This window comes from Sycon ciliatum, chromosome 2 (genome assembly GCF_964019385.1).
Source record: "Sycon ciliatum chromosome 2, ocSycCili1.1, whole genome shotgun sequence".
Taxonomy (NCBI): domain Eukaryota; kingdom Metazoa; phylum Porifera; class Calcarea; order Leucosolenida; family Sycettidae; genus Sycon; species Sycon ciliatum.
This window is the reverse complement of record NC_088644.1, coordinates 26,175,053-26,192,454: the sequence shown is the minus strand read 5'-3', so window position 1 is coordinate 26,192,454 and position 17,402 is coordinate 26,175,053. Positions and strand designations below refer to the sequence as shown.

At 47.4% G+C, this 17,402-nt stretch overlaps 2 protein-coding genes across 3 annotated transcripts; one reads left to right on the top strand and one right to left on the bottom strand.

The window, feature by feature from the left end:
• Nucleotides 1-165: 165 nt before the first annotated feature.
• LOC135809400 (DNA-directed RNA polymerase I subunit RPA49-like) lies at nt 166-10,173 on the top strand. The gene is made up of 13 exons (XM_065322740.1): nt 166-259; nt 343-433; nt 516-622; nt 1,335-1,408; nt 1,687-1,769; nt 2,157-2,227; nt 2,410-2,557; nt 2,934-3,014; nt 3,334-3,430; nt 3,762-3,901; nt 4,822-4,909; nt 9,271-9,396; nt 9,793-10,173. Exons 2-13 carry the CDS (start codon nt 376-378, stop codon nt 9,974-9,976), a joined length of 1,257 nt encoding a protein of 418 aa, XP_065178812.1. The 5' UTR covers nt 166-259; nt 343-375; the 3' UTR covers nt 9,977-10,173.
• A 217-nt stretch (nt 10,174-10,390) lies between these two features.
• On the bottom strand, nt 10,391-15,933 carry LOC135809399 (uncharacterized). 2 transcript variants are annotated; one of them, XM_065322739.1, is made up of 5 exons: nt 15,422-15,933; nt 13,165-13,797; nt 11,944-12,057; nt 11,502-11,638; nt 10,391-11,349 (listed from the first exon to the last, which is right to left on the bottom strand). In XM_065322739.1, the coding sequence occupies exons 1-5, from the start codon at nt 15,603-15,605 to the stop codon at nt 10,525-10,527; spliced, it is 1,893 nt and encodes a 630-aa protein (XP_065178811.1). In that variant the 5' UTR covers nt 15,606-15,933; the 3' UTR covers nt 10,391-10,524. The 2 variants fall into 2 exon arrangements, with proteins under 2 accessions (XP_065178811.1, XP_065178810.1); XM_065322738.1 differs by having other exon boundaries at nt 13,165-13,800; nt 15,422-15,931.
• Between the last annotated feature and the right edge of the window lie 1,469 nt (nt 15,934-17,402).

The window sequence follows — 17,402 nt, the reverse complement described above, 5'->3', positions numbered from 1 at the left end:
ATGGTGACCCATACACATTTTCAAGTTTCACACATTTTTCCACGAAAATGTGCTCTGTTTCTGGAGTACCGTTTGGTTGGCATGAGGCTGCTCCATGTGCACCAGCTGTTCGATCCTGTTCTAGATCGTACCAACCAAACGCACCCTAAATCTGCAGCCACATAATTGAAACAATAAAATTTGTGCGATATCGATAGTGTATCAATGAAAGCAAGAGTTTATGAACTCTTGATGAAAGTAATTACTGAAGACAAGACCAGTTAGTAGTACTTGCGAAAGCGGTGCCTGCAGAATCTGATATCCTTTTACTCTTTCTATTACTTCCTGGTTTGTGGTCATAAGGCTTTGAGAGTACTGACGCCCAATGGACTTAGGATGGCTGCGATACTGAAATATGAGCCCTCCGAAGAGCAGCACGATGTTGTCCCTATTGGTAAGGATATTTTGTGTCAATGTTCCGTTGCTTGACTGTTCCTCATAAAGTATAGCAATGGAAATCCTTTTTCACACTGCAGCTCACTTTGGGCACGGACACCTCAAAAAGCCGGACGATGAGCGGATAAAGTTTTACATGTATGGCAGCACGAAGAAGGATGTACGTCGTGGCAACCATCGTCTCCTGGTGAGCATATTAGCACCATCATGCACACTGTACTATTGTATTATGCCATACATTTTTTTACACTGTAGCTATGGGCTTCTCACCCGGTGATCCATTGTCTATTTATTATAATTATTTATAATAATAAATAATTCGAAATGAATATGGCCTTACAGTGGTATGCACCTGATTTAGTAGGCAGTATGGTATAGAATCCCATGTTGTCATTCGTGGATGAGACTAATTCGCTGCCTTGTCCCAGATCGCTGCAGATTAATTTGGAGCATTCCCAGTGTTGGTCATGCGCCTGTGGTGCAAGGAACAATTTGTGTAGTACTGTGTGCATGTGAGTGGACTATGCCTAGCTAGCTATCAAGGTTGCACACAGCATGGGCTTCGGATCTACACGTACAAGTACTGCCTGTTAGTCCTCCGTTGACGGCATGGTAACAGCCTTCTCTCACTGCCTACTTTAGTTGCTGTGATCTTGCCTGATTTGTGATTCGGCTTTCGCCTCGGAGCTGATCATACACATGTGACTGACAAAGCATGAGCATTGTGTTGCCATTTCGCTCCGCACAGCACAGCACAGCACGCACAGTTTTCACTGGTGTGAATCTGAAAATAGCAGGTCTTTTCACTGCATTCGCCAGTATATGACTGATACGCATGTACATTATATGTACATTATATTCTGTCATTGTCTCTGAATTTACTCGCCAATGTCGTTCAGGTTGCAGAGACCAGTGAACAGAGCTACGTGGGAAAGAACTTTGGTCCAGAGGCGTCTCACAAGCCACTTTGCAAGTAAGTAGGGTAAAATCGCACACAAGCAGCCCTCACGCCTACTTGATCACGCAATCAGAGTCATGTGCATCATGTGCATACTGGTAGGAGCTTGCCTGCAATTACCTAATTACTGGTCTACTAGTAAAGACTTATGTTGTTGTCGTCGTTGTCGTCCTCGTCGTGGTTGTTGTTGTTGTTGTTCTTCTTCTTTTGGTGTTATATTTGAGTGGCCCATGGCTCGACAAGTTGCTGGAGTGATTTTCTGTATTCTTTTGGCTTGTGCGATCACCATGCAGGCACTACGTTGGTGTACTGGACAAGCGCAGTTATGTCATGACCATACATGAAGCCGAGCTGTTCAACCTCAAGCCGACCGTCGGTGAGCCAGTGTAAACTGCTGCACGTGTAGTTGGCGAAGTAACCTGCCTGCCGTCGGATCTTTCCTCTGTGTGTGTGTGTGTGTGTGTGTGTGTGTGTGTGTGTGTGTGTGTGTGTGTGTGCATGTATGTACGTGTGTGCAAGGGTGTCTGTCGGCGTGTCTGTGTGTGTATGGGAACATCAGGGGTGTCGACCGTTGGACGGTTTAATAGCCAAGTCACGTTTCCTAAAAGCTATGCATCACAGATTCTTCTGGCACTGAGACTACATCGTACTGCTGTCTGTAAACAGGCATGTAAATTTCTTCCATGAAGACTTTATCTTTGACTACTTCGAAGTAGATCTTACTTTGGTGATCAAACTATGTGTACGTGCCTTCTCCTTTCAGTGACATCAACAACCACCGCAGAAGAGCGTGATGATGATGTGGAAACGCCTGAGGACTCCTACATTCAGAAGGTATGCATGTGTGGACGCGTGTACACACACACACGCGCACGCACACGCACACACACACACACACACACACACACACACACTTGGTAGATCATGATGACTGTGACTGTCTCCTGGTATGCGTACATGGTACAGTCAGCAAGCAAGCTCATTCTTTCTTTCCACAATTCCGGCTATGTGTACAGTTCTCGGATATGGTGAAGGCGTTCGGTACATCTCGGCAGAAGCGCTCGCTGGCAGCACAAGAGCTTAGCCGATCCTCTCTGCAGAATGCCGGTGTGGCCATGGCGTCTACCATGGAGCAGCTAGCCACGGATGATCCGTCTCTTGCAGGTGAGCAATTATCATCCACACTACTGCCAGAGAAATTCGACCTCACGAATATGGTAGAACCCCGCTCGAGTGCACAGAACAGTATGTGTAGTGCTAGGACTGCGTAGCGCCCGGCAATGCTATTTTATTCATGAGGTTGGGTTTTCTCTGGCCAGTACCTTAGTACGTGGTATCTGCATCCTGGCAGCACCACGTCTTGTCTTCAACACACGTGTTTCGACACCAGATTATCTACTAGTGTTTTGTTATTACTAATACATGTACATTTATTATAATGCCTACAGCAGGATAAATGCTTCTACATGTATTTGAAATTACCTTTGAGTAGTCCTTTGACAAGCAATACTTGCTGCCGTTTTCCTTTTTTGTTTGCTAGTGCCAGCTGCACCCGTCGCTAACATACCTCCATTTGATATCGATGCAACGGAGCCTGCAGATGCCTACAAGATTGGTTCAAGTAAGTCTGTTTGGCTGTGTGGCATTATGTGTGTGTGTGCATGTTGCTAGTGAGTGTGTGCATTCATGTGTCTGTGTGTTATACTAGTACACATGTGAGTGTCATTCCATGATGCCAAGGATAATTTAACGGAACAGGGCTCAGCACCTTGTTTCAAGTCACTGAGCCTCTACCACTCTTCTTTGGACACCCACGACATGCGAACATTGCTGCTTCAAGCACTTAGCATCACTTGTAATAATCAGACCTGCTTCTGAAGTACATGTTTCACGAATCATCATTCTGCTGTGCGACTTGCGCCTGTGCGCTCTGTTTCCAGTTATAACACCGACAGAAGAGGACTGCCTCCGCGGCTACCAGAAGTGCTTTGCGCAAGCAGACAAGGAGACAATCGATCAGTGGCGAGAAGGCTCGAGGTGTGTACTGTTTGCGTGTACATGCTTGCATGCATAGTTGTGGGCGGATTTGGATTCTTTGTATTTTTACTACATTCAGCCATACAAGAAGAGACCTGTAACACTTCCTGTAAAGACTGTGAGCCACCTTCACTGTTACTGAACACGTGTACGCTTGAATCTTGCTGTAGTACGTGCACTCAGTGAGTACAAATACAAGTATGCTCAGTCTCTGGACAGCTAGCTGCTTCGACCTTGTTACAGTTAGGGCTTATCACTGGAGCTCAGAGTGTAATGAGTGCGAGTACTCGCCGCTGTACGCTCGTTTCTTCTCCCTCTTCTTTCCTTTTAGGTATGGCGAATATATTATGCGGCACGTTGCTCATCTTCCCAGCTATGACGAGGAGAGAAATCGCTTGTCTCGCCTTCTGCTATACCTGAGCGCCCTGATTCAATTGTACAACGTGCCACCGAAAGTAGCTGCTAGGAAAGGTGTGTGCTGGGTACTGATTGTACAACAATGTTGAGCATGCTGGTTGATTTCATACACATGACTGTACATGTATAATAGCAAGAGTACATAAACCAGAGTGTGTAACTCAGGATGGTTTCTATGCGAGCGTAATCCGTACAGTACAGCATTTCTGACGGCATGGGAAGCCACAGTCACAGTGATGCAGGTCACTGAGTTTGTCCTGATTTCGGTTTTTTGATACGGATAGCCTGGTGATTTAATTTGTCAGTGGATGTACGAAGCGTACGCAGTCACACAAAAACACCGAAATCCTAAAACAGGACGTCTAAAGTCATGCAAACTTGGCTGATTTCCGGGCTGTGAAACATGAAAAATTGAGCTGTACACAAGTTGCCGCTTGGCTGACCTCATCAGGGTGACGTAGTGCACGAACTGCGCTGTTTCAGATCTGATATGCACAGTTGCACACTCTGGTTTATGTACTCTTGATAATAGTATGTACAGTTGCGCTGGGTGAAATCTGACCCAGAGTGCAAAACCGGGGACCTGGACTAGTTCACATTACACTTACTGCATTCACAAGTATATGACTATTGTGTATGTCCAGCCGCATTCATGCCACTTCCACAGCGTCAAGGGCCATGCAAGTTTTGGGTCGGATTTCACCAAGCGGCACCGTACATGGAGTTGCCTCTCTTCTGTCTGGCTTGCCTGATGCTTTATTTTATATCTCTGGAGGGGCCATGCCTATGACACATCATTTTCTCATCATGACCGCTGTGCTAATAACGATACATGTACTAGAATTTTGTCGACCTATCAATTTTGAACCCTGATTCTGAGCCAAGAATAAAATTAATATGAAAGGTAAAGGGACACATGGATACCAGTTATGCTGTTTCATCAATTGTGTGCTACTGATTCTTGTTCCTGCTAGGCGTTGTATTGTCGGACATTCCGAGCATACTGCAATCCCGGCTCTACAGCCTCTTCACGGTTGAGTCGGAGATTTCCGGCAAGAAGAGGTAAGTGCACCGTGAATGGCAGTCATGCCGTGTTGTGATTACCCGTACGCCATGCTGTAATACATCTTTCTATCGTGATTCTTGGTTAAGGTGCTGTAGGATTCTCACTGTAGTCCTGCGGCCCAAATCTAAAAGACGTTGTTTTGCAAGTCCCGTTTCAGTCTCAAGCAGACAACCTGAGCTTTGTATGGGTGGAAAGACCATGTCCTAGGGATGTCGAAACGGCGTGTCATGTCCAGAACTAGGGCATAAGCTGGGGAGAACCAATTTTAGGTTTCGTTAGGGAAGTCGTTATTTTACGACTCCTTGATTGAAATTGGCAGCATGTGATACGATATTTTATTGAAAATTAGTGCAGTCGATGTGATTTTGTTCTTGTGTTTGGATGATTTGTAGATCATGGTTGCCCTTTGCCGAGCGTTCATTTCCTATTGATGGTGATTAGAGATGGCACAGATTGATTTTTTGTAAAAATTTGTTCAAAATCACCCCAAACATGGATCTTTCGTATGAGAGGATTTCATGTATTGGGACACTATCTCGACAACACCAGCGGAAGAAAGCTAGCACGGGCGAAGCAAAGAACACCGGAAAACGGCAGAGTAATAGCGATCATAAGCTGATTTTAGCAAACGAGCGATATGGAAGATGTTGTAAATACCGTAAAGTACCGCCAGAGCGCCCCACCTTGATTTTACAGCCAGAGAAAGGAAAATCGTATGGCAGAGTGCAACGAAGTGTGTACGATGTGAGAATTTTAGTGTACTAAGGTCACACTTGGCAGGTTTTTGTGTGGAGCTTGTGTCCTCTTGAAGGTACGGATTGACTGCAAAACGTGCAATATGTGTACAAGGTTCATGTCGTATGACCTACAGACAGCAGACCACCTCCACAATACGACCACGAAAGGATGAGATGGCGGGGCGCTCTGGCGGTACTTTACGGTAATAGCGCAGTAGTGTATTTGTCATTTGCTGCAGAGTTGAAAAGTACAATTCGAATTCAAATCAATTCAAAAACTTCAATAGTGCGGTCCACCAGCCTTAGCTTTCAGACTCACTGTCCGATTCACAGTCGGACTTACAGTCCAATCCACTGTCGAAACTGCCTTCACCCTCATCATGGCATTGTGCGCATGCGCGCGCACACACGCCACAAAATACATGGCATTGTGCGCGCGTGCTCGCACACACACATACACAAACCCCACACGCACGCACACACGCACACACACACACACACAACGCATGGCATTGTGTGTGCGCGTCCGCGGGCGCACACACTCACACACCACATAGCACGCTAGAGATCAGCAAGAACCTGCTGCGACCGTGGTTGAGATGGCGCTGTAGAAGACACCGCAGCCGCCACTGGTTGCCTCGCACCCGAGGTTGTAGTCAAAGCCGTACTAGCCGACACATCCGTACTGGAGGCTGATGTAGTACCCAGAGATGAAACTGATCCACTGGTGTTCACCTGAAGCTGCGGAGTACCGGATCCTTTGAAGCCGAAATGAGTGGGCAACACGACATTGGCGGGGACAAGCCCAGCGGATATCGCAGCGGGCCTATCTTAACTCCTGGCAGTGAGCCTATCGTAATTCCTGGCAGTGGCCCGTCGTAACTCCTGGCATTGGGCCCGTTCTCTTGCCGGACACTGGGGTGCGGAGTGGACGTGGATGCGGGCAGGAAATATGCGGCGACCGGCTGGACTGGGATGGTTGGAGTCGGGCCAGGTGCGTTACTAGTATGACTGTTCGGCAATGACTGGGTATTAGGGACCTTTCGCATTTGCTACGAAACGAATGCGAAACGAAAGTTTGATTCGGCTCGTAATCATTTCGTTGAAAACAGATTTCAGGTTTCGCAAGTCGTCATGCAAATGTGCATGGCAAATACGAATACGGCCGCGGGCGCCGGTAGCTTGGCGTACGGGGTTTTACACGCACACGTGCATGGATCATGGAATCAAGGGAAAAATGTGTACCTTGCAAAACATGTGTACCTATCCAAATGAATGTGTACCTGACGGATTCGGAGCGTGCCACGAATGAAGAGGCTTCCATTCGTGAAAACGAGTTCTCCGCAGGGACTCTGACGAATCCTCGAACCCAGGTGACGAATCTGCATTCGTTTAGTATCCGTACGCGGGGTGCGAAAGGTCCCTATTACCGGCCATCGGACCGTTCGCAGATGACACAGACAAGTGGTTGCTCCGTGAAGAGTGCGCCTGTATACCCATGCCATTTACCATACATGTCAATTGCTGAAGGAAACACACAGTTCAAACACAAAACGCAAATGAAACACGCCAATGAAATTCGATCTTTAAACAAGTCAAGTTCGCATGTCCGCGTTATCACGGGCTATACAATTGTGTTAAGAAAACAACCCGTTTATAATTCTGTCTCTTCTTGCATAAAGTCAGCCTAGAAAACTGACGTCTGCTTTGGACATTACTCTGACTCGGACAACAAGCCCTGGTTTATTCTTACCTACATGTGTACCATGTGAAGTAGCGCAAGAGCCAAGCTGGTCGTAATAATACGTGTAACAGCCACGAACGTAATTCAACCAAAGAAGACTACCACATTACATGAGCATGAACACTTGCATTCCATTCAATACATTCCTATGTTGTAGATGTCAGGCACTGTAGTGTTCACGTCTACATACACATTGTGGCATTCCTTGGCCACCCAGACATTCATGATAGTAGCGCACCATGTTATGTTATGCATGCAGCATGTGCCGTTTCCCGAGCGCGCGTGTGAAATGAACTTCGCGGCTTTTAGTTGCTGTGCATGAGTTGAGTCTGGACTCATGATCTGGTGTGTACATGCGATCGTGTGATCTTGTAGTTGAGCGTATTTGTTATTTGGATTTCCTTGGTCATGACCAAACAATAAAACATGATCAAATTATGTCTACACATTCAACAATGCCAAGAACTCACCTGGTCCCCAAGTAGCTCATTATCTTCTTTTTCAGCATGAAAGTAGGATACTAAGGCGGAGTGTGATGGTCGGCCAAGCTGGTGCCGTTTGCAGTTATTGTACTTATCCGTGAGGAGCTTCAAGGGCGAGGCCCTTGCAGACTTCAACTCGGACTGTATATACAGCACGAGGCTGTCAAATGCTGTTTCGTAGGCTGGCGGCTGGTCACTCCCTTTGCCACTTCGTTGCCGTTGCATAGTGGCCGGGTGGGTGAAGGCACTGTAGCATGCTCGTTGATAGTGGATTTCCGCTGCAACGCAATCTGGGCCATTCTGGAGCGAAAGCCAAATTCTTGCGTTGTTCTCCAACTCTGCTGCCTCTAGTATGCTGTCGCCAGCTGACAGACATTGGCACAGAGTTAAAGGTTGTTTCTTTCCTTTTAAATTTTGTTTTGATCTTTTATCACATATGAGGCACACGTCTGCAGATGTGGATTGTACATCTCTCCTTGTACATGGTGTCCCATCATCACAAACATGTATCTCCTCCAATTCAGAATGGCTTGGTACATGGTGTCCCATCATCACATACATGTATCTCCTCCAATTCAGAATGGCTTGAACAGTCATGGTCACGTCCAAGTGGCAGCCGATCCAGCAACGTTTTGTTAGTGTATGTACTGTCGCACTTGCGGTGGTACCATCCGCGGGCGCTCTCCTCGGTGCAGTGGCTCTCGCACAAGAAGGTATAGCTCGTCCTGCCTGCATTTAGCAGCTTCAAACAAAGTTCCCCAACTCTGCGAAGTAAATCGGGTTTGCTTTTCCTGCGATGCATTGAACGCAATGGCACAAGCAAAATTCCCGCGATACAACGTCATTCCCAGGACGAGGCCTAAGAAGCTCCACGGCCTCTTCCTCCATCATGTCAAAAGGTGTCTACCATGCTGTGAGCGGTGGTCAGGAGGCACTCAAACAGCCCGAAACGCAACTACTATTATAAATAGTACTATGCAACTACCAAACGAAAATGCAATTCTACATTTCAAAGAGTATCCTGTCAGTGTCGTCATCTTCAAAAATTTGAAAAAGGCGCTCCTTTCCATGAACTGTGCACCCCCAGATGGTGCGCAGTATTCAGATTCCTTGAATTTGAGTCGCCAACGAGAGCGGAGAAATTGGCTTCTCCTGAGCTTGTGCCCTAACTCTGAAGATGACAACAAGCGGAATCCAGGTCAGGTATACATACTTTAGGTGGTAGTGAAGAACCCAGGTTGTCTGCTTGAGACTGAAACGGAATTTTTTTGAAGTTTGGGCCGCTGGACTACTGGAGATGTTTTGCTTCTGAGCACATTGGTGTGCTCCATGGCGGGCTAGCAACGATTCCTGTGTGTGTGTTCATGTTCTCCCTTGCAATTCTTTTCTTGCAGGTACACAGTGCCTGGTCGACTACGAGATCGACTCGTTGCCTACATATTTGTAGTGGCACTACACGTCGAGAATTTCGACTTTGATGCCGCTCTCCTGATCAGAGATTTGTCCCTCACGCCATCAAGGTTAGTTTCAGGCCCCTGAATGGCTTCGTAGAGGGTTCTTTCACTAACGTTATTCCAGTCCTGTTGAGGACAATGTTGTGGCATTTAGTACGCTAGAGAAGCACCTACATGTTGGTGTTCTTTTCATGGACGAATGCTCAACTTGCATTAAAGGAACGGAGCTTTTTTTCAGGGTGAAATCTTCTAGGACAATGTAGTGTGTGTGTGTGTGTGTGTGTGTGTGTGTGTGTGTGTGTGTGTGTGTGTGTGTGTGTGTGTGTGTGTGCTCCTATATGTGCCTCAGTCTATCCGTCTGTCCTGTTCTTATTGCATAGCGAACATACTCTAACACCAACCCAACTACACTCACCATAGCATCTCTTGTCCATCTTTTTTTTCTTTCTTTTTTCTTTGCAGAGCAGCGGAATACTTCCGTTCTATTGGCTGCTCTGTCATCACTAATGGGTCTCGCAAGCGCAAGAGTATGCAGGACAGTGATTCGCCAGGTGCTGATGGCCTGGAGCCAGAGGCCAGTATTCGTGTTCGACTCAAGATACCCTTGACATTCCCAGGCAAGAAGCGCGGCAGGTCTCGCCACTAGTGGCTTGTGTCCTGTTTGAACCAATATGGCTGGAAGACATTCTCAACTGTGGTTGTGTGCCTTTGTCTCACTCCAGGTCTTTTTTTTATAGAGCTTGTACTCATGTACTCAGAGCTTATTTCCCAACGTCCAACTTTCTTTTGTTGGCTGACGGAACCAGCCTACCGTGTCTATATAATAAACTGTACATGAAATTATGGGCAAAACGTGTTGAGAGAAAGGGCAGGAGCCATTGAGATGGACATACTATCTACAGAAGCTATCTACAGTGTTGTGTATTTGACACTATTTGCATTTGAAAATGTTGCAAAAAAGGCAGAACAAGTTTATTTTTTGTGCAACTCGTTCTGCCTTCACTGTACGGAAGCTGTGCCCATTGTGTTATTTAACACTGGGTGGACTGCGTTTTAAAAATGAAGGAAGAAATAGAAAACAAGTTTGTACATTTGCTTTGACGAGTACTAGTAGTAGACGACTGTGGAAACAAGAAAGGTCCAGAGAGCAAGATACTAGTAGAATTGTAGAATTTCCTTCTTTTGACGATTCCCTTATTCACTGGGTAGCATTGGTTGCTGTGAGCTGGTGCTTGTGGGCCTTGGGTTGTTGTCAGCGTTATTTGCGATGGTACTATAATACGGTACCAGTACTGGTACTTGCTGTGGCTGTGGCACCTGTGGTGGGCTGCTCCTTCTCGCCACCACAACCAGAACCAGTGCGAATGCACAGACAACTATCACTACGCAGCCCATGGCAAGGAAAATTATCAACGTGATCTTCTCGGCTGCATTCTCGGGATCATTCTCACCCGTATCGCCAGTGTCATTGCCATCGTCTGACTCCAGGTTTTTACTGTTTTTGTCCTCTATGCCGGTCTCTACAACAATAGTGTTTGAAGTCTGTATTAGTTCTGTAGTTGGCTGATGGACTTCATTATTCGGTGGCGTCAAGTTCTGTTCACTGGTGGGTAGCGCAGAGATTGCGGGCGTGGCGGGGTGGCTAGGTGCGCTGGTACTTAAGCTGATGCAGATAGCGGATGAAACTGGTGAGCATACTCTTCGGACTTTGACCATTTGGCCTTGGAGTCTAATATAGGGCCGTATGCAGCTGAACAGTGTTTCTACAGTGCTGTCATTAGGATGTGTTGTGATACTGGATACTTGGATTGGAATATCAATGATTGCTTCCCAGATAGAGCTCAGATGCTGGTGTTGTGGAGAGGTGGTATCACCCGTCTCCGTGTTGCCCGCGTCAGCATTGCAGTGTTGTGTCTTGTCGGTGGGTGGCCGGTGATGGAAATTGCCGGTAAGTCTGCTTTGGCAGTGGTGTTGCTTCCTAACTAGACGCTTTCCTCTCGTTTGTAGCTCCGGCGTCCACTGCACAGAACCGAGAAAGAAGACAAACGTACAAGAGAACTATGGAGGGGGTTTACAAACTTTACATGTACTGAAAGCTCGGATGGAGTATATACTGGTAAATGTATTGTCCACGGCCAATCTATTCATAGTTCCCACCCATACTCCCCTACCTGATCGGTGTTGCAGCTTGCATTCAGTTCAAGGAAAACTCTAAGAAAGTGTGCGGCAGGATTGGTGATTGTAGTTGTAGTGCTGGGGGCGATGTCCGTGGTGGCTGTTGGCCTCGTGTTCCTCTTGCTGGCAACACCTGTACAGACAAGTGCAGGAGTAGATATTCGAGAATCAAGGTTGGAAAGAAAGGGCTGGAGGTCTACAGGGTATGAAGGCACTGTCCAACTAGAACAGCAGCAGGACAACATTGTGCAGTGCTCCTACCCAGTGTCCTAACCGTGTTGAGATCAATGACTAGCATTCCTCATCTGTGTGGTTGGTGAGCTCGCAGTTCAAGTGCACAAGGTGACAATGGATGGGGTTGAAGACAAGTCAGTGAGCTGAAACCAACAGCTACTGTAGTGTCACAGCATGTGTTGTGCATCATGAGGTCTGCCTTACTTGTCAAGTCAACGGCGCGTGATTGGCGATGTACAGTGCTGGTCACTGCTGGCCGAACAGTGTGGATTTCCGTAGCATGGCTGCTAGTGCTCACTTCAGCTGTATCCTGGTTAGCTGCGGGTGAGGAAGTATAATTATAGAGGTTGCACAGCCGTGCACACGTCCACACAATACACCACCACACACGTACACACACACACACACACACACACACACACACACACACACACACACACACGCACGCAAACACGGGATGGCGGTCAGGAAGTGGTTGAGCGAGTGCCCTTGGCATCACTACGGCAAGTGTCTCGTATGGAGTCTCCTGTCTACTGCGAATGCCAACTAGTCTATGCTGGGTGTTGTGTTCTACATGGCCTGTCATGTTTGGCATTGGGAAAGCAATGCAGTGGATTTCATGGTCTCCACTCATTATTTATTACGGACATAATGGGAGATGTTCATTAACAATTTTACAATTTCGATGTCAGTCTTGTAGGGTGAAACGATCACTGAAAATGGGCTATCGATTGCCTATAGTTGCTAACGATCGAGTTGTCGGTCATAGCGATTATATTCAGGTGTTCAATTTCATTGAAATGGTGTTACTTTGCCCTTCTTTGGGAGAAAACAACAAAGGACGTCAGAATAATGAGGCCGCGGAAGCCAGACTGCTTAGAATCACAGGTCTCCACCATAGATATCATGGTTCTGAGTTGTGAGTGGTTTGGCTTGCATGTTTACCAACATATTGGCACAGTCAAACCTGGTTTAAGCGACCACCCCACGGTGCAAGCAAAAGCGGTCGTTAAAGCCAGGTGGTCTTTAGAACCAGGTCCCACAGTGTCTGTGTAGAACTGTCGGTGCATGGAGAAACGGTCGTTGGTTAAGAGCAGGTGGTCGCTAAACCCAGAGATCGCTTACACCAGGTTTTTACTGTAGCTGGAAAGCCTTCCCAGTATTGGATGTGCCCATAACGAGTAAGTGACAAGATTGTTTCACCCCTAGAATCTTGTAATACCAGTTCATCCGTTTTTAAATGGTCTACTTCATGCGAGACGGTTGTAGTGAATCTCGGACAGGCACCTACAAGTTACTGTCACTCTGAGTAGTCAGGACAACGTACAGTCGTACATGCACTTATTCTATTCAATAAGAAAAAATTGTGCAGCATGTGTAGGATGCCTAGCATACCAGCAGCCAATTTGCTACTACCGTTCCTACCTTGGGTGGCTGGTTGAGAAAGAGCAATTGGTGGAAAATCTGTTGTTGCATTTTTGCCGGACGAAGCAGTTGCGATGCAGGTAATGACCTTGCCCTGGTCGGCTGGGCTCAGGTTCCGACATGCCAGCGTTTGATTCTTTGAACCTCGCTTGAGATAGAAGTGTGTATCCGTCAGTGGTTGGCCGTCGATCAGCCACTGGACATTGTCTGCATTCTTGGGAATACAGTAGAAGTGCACAGTGGTTCCGGGTGCAATGACGCCATGTGGTCTCTGCACCGCAAGTTGCAGCTTTGGCTGTTGTTGGAGAAGCTGCTCTTGGGTTATGACTGTTATTGCACGAGAGCCCGCTGAAGAAATCTGCCGGGCTCCCTGGGAGTTGAAAAACACTACGTTGCATCTGTATGTTCCGATGTTCTCCAGTCCAACGGACACGATCGTCAACACACGGTTGCCGTCCCTGTATGAGATGCCGGCCGCATTTGCTAGTGACGTTGCTCCGTGCTGGCCGGGCCTCATAGTATACCATCTGTATTCGACGTGGTGTGCGGCTTGCATCAGGCTTGCCGGCGGTGTGCACATCAGGCTGAGCCGTGTGCCAGTAGGTACGGGATTACGCGCAGTTGCCAGAATATCTGCTGAATGATATAACACCCGCACGTGCACGCATATCCAGGCATGAAGGGTACACACAGGCACACACCAGAGGTGATTCATGCAGATTGAGCCTTCTCGGGAGAAACCTACGTAACAGGGTCACCACATTATTAATGCAATTAGGAAGCCTGCCGTCTGACAAGTCTGCGCGCAGATGCGAGAGTGAGTCACACAATGAATTCCTGTCAAACAAGAATACATAATTATACATGTTGAGCTGCAGTGTGAGTCAGAGCCAGGTCACTTCAGGATTATCTCAGCACAGCGCAGACCTAGCCATGATATCACCATGATGATGCTTGTGATAACACAGCCCCTGCTTTGAGGTCATGTGATGCTGAATTGCTCTACATAGCTACGGTAACCTTAGAAGTAAGGGGGGAAACCCCTGAATGAGGGGGGGGGGGGGGGCAGTGCTTCCAGCACAATTATATAGCTTTTTATAGGTGCATAGTCAAGTCTCGCCAGCTGACCACCATGTGACGGTTTTTCCAGGCTTTGGAAGAACATGCACTGCACGCAGCCTGACGTGCATGGGGACTCCACCTCATGCCTGTCATTACCATGATTACTGACATGCTGTAGCCTGGGGTATAAGAACCTGTCACCATAAATAGATAGGTGGCGCCATGAAGCAAGCGTATTCATGCACATGGCTCGTGGCCCGTGCTGCACACACGTGCTCATCAGCACTATTTAGTGCAGGCTTTTCTTTTTTTTTAAAGGGGACGATAATCTTGTCAGCTGACGGTCAGCTTTACAGTCCTCGTTTTTCCCCCGTGATAATTGGACAGGCAAGACAGTGTCTCTGCTGCCATGCCAAGAAAGGCACAGCTGGCAATAGCAGTGGCAGTTCGCACACACCGCTCTGCGATAATAGTGACAATCTCAATAGAAAGGCCACAGCTGTCAACTCCCAAGCATCTTTTGGCAATGGTGCCAGAGCCCAGGCCCAACATTTGGCCGAAAGTGCGCTCCGGGGGCCAGCCAAACATAGAGGGTATTGTTGCACCTTGCAGTGCATTGTGGCTTATGTTCTCTGCTGTCACTGAAGTGATGCTGTGCCCGTGACAAGAGGCTTTCGAGCGCTTGAAAAAGAAAAATGCGAGTAAAATAATTATACGTTCTGGCTAGTGCCGTGTGGTACAAGGATGGGCTGTAAGTGTAAGCTCGGTGCCATGCTACTACTCGTCCCCCTTGCTGTAGAAACCAGTACTATTACTTGCAAGTAGCCTAGCAGATCTCTGCTATGAAAACAACGGTCTTCTCAAGGAAAAACAAGAGGCCCAAGCCATACACTGCTTTACCACGCCATACACTGCTTTACCACGAAGCAAACGTCCTCCCACTAAAGCCGCACATGCGCACTCAACAGCGCATGTTTCATGACTTTCACTTTAGCTCATACATGTACATCCTTCAAAGCGGTGAACCCCGGCCTTGATAGGCGACAAGCCTCTGGGTCATCCTGATATAGGTATTATTATTATTATTATTATTATTATGAAGTAGCCATTATTCCTAATCGTCAACTAACTACAGATCGCGCACATCAATTATCAGGAAGAGAACGAAAAAAAGACACAACCACAGAGAACATACCATGTGATGTGGCCCCCGCAGATGGTGAAGCTTGGCCGAAGGCGATCAGAATTGAGAAGATGGACACTACCCAGTCTCCAGTGACCAGCCTGCAGATCAGCCGCGCATGTCGAACTGGTGGGATTCGGCCGGACATCCTGCGTCCGCCAGGCCCACAGAACACCGGCACACACTCAGCGGCCATGCAGAGAAAGCATCAATTGGTGTGGTCAAGACTGCCGGTTTATATACTCTTGTTGTGGTAAACTAGCGGTGATGGAGGGATCGGTTGTGAATTGGTTCAATCCGGACCTGGAAGGTAGAAGTTGTTCCCTACCAAGTTATTCATTGCTGTTCATGCTACCACACACGCCATTCGGGTGGCAAATTACCGCTCCAGCAGGTGGAGAAACAAAAGTGAAGCAATCACTGTGCCTACTACATGTATCAAAGGATCAGTTGGGGAAGTGAACTGCCTGAAAAGAGAAAAAAATCGCCAGACCCACCAGGATTCGATCCTGGGACCCTGCTTGTCATGAGCAATGCTCTAACCACTAACCTACTACATGCATAATGTATTATACCCACAGGAGCTACAACTTATGAGCGGCACAAAAGTTTAGGGGATCGGTGATCAAAGTAGGCATTTCAGACTGTGCCGATATCGGCACGGGCGCTGTAATCAGCGTTCAGCACTCTGGGGAGCTTGTCTGGGTCAACACACACTGTTGACAAGATCATGGTTCCCATCGTAACAGACATCTGGGGATGCTACCGAAATGTTTTCTGAGAACCACAGTGGAGTACTTGCGAACCCTTTGACACTGCCTACTTGACATTTGTCTTGAGACTCACATGTGAATTGCCTAGCTGTGCAAACCAATCATGATGCTGTCATCTTCAACTTGTCAGTCTGGTGGGCTTGGCACCAGAACCCAGGCTATATGCCAACAACAGCTGCCACTGACAAGATCAGAAGCTGCGGTGGCCTACAATGCTGTAGGTACTTCCCCCTGAGCAGCTCCACAGTGGCAGTGGCGGACCCCATACTTCCCAGTGTGATAAGGCATCTGGTTCTGCATAACTACAACTTAGTACAAGAGCATTGCATGGCAATATTGCAATAGGGCTTGAAAGTGCTACGTCACAGCATAGCAACAATTTCAAAAATTCAAAAACTGGATCCACTTGGATCCAGTTTTTGTATGGATCCAAGCACATTTCAAGCGGTCTTACTCACAGCAAGGTGATACTGACTGATTTACTGACTGATTTGGCTAATGCATACTGACCAACCACCAAAATCTCAATCCCTTGACAAGACATGCAGAATCCCTGGATTTCTCTCAAAATCCCTGGATGGCACCAAAAGCCGTGAAAAAGAGCTTTTCCCGCCAAAACAAAACGTTCGACTCTGCAGATCTGCAAACTCGTACAGCACAGTTCGACCCTGCAGTGCAGTTCGATCAGTCGGCGCCCGCCTGTCAGTGCAGATCTTGCAGCCTACAGGCTGTTCAGATCTTGAAAGTGCACAGTTCGAAGTACGAGTGGGCACCGTACATATTTTTGAAAAAATAGGGACATTCGAGGAGAATCCATGGAGTTTCAGGAAAATCCTGTATCAGACAAAACTGTGACTTTTCCGGGAGTTTGCTTGAAATCCCCGGGACCCCGGGAATAGTGTGGATTTCCCGGGAAAACCGGGAGGGTTGGCCAGTATGCTAATGGGGGCAGGGTGACAACTGGTGGCGAAATAAAAGTCACACCTCCATGCGACATGAGTGGGTTGCTATGCACCCACATACTTAGGCAATAGCAAAGTCACACCTTAGTGGATTCAAAATAGAAATCTGATGTCAACTTACTACTCCCTGGCCGTTTTTTGCATCATCACTTTCAAGCCCTATGACTATGTATATGAGCAAGAGTACATAACCCCCCGGGGGGTTATGTACTCTTGCTATGAGCTATGGCAGGGAAAGGACAGGTCGAGTCCTCATGG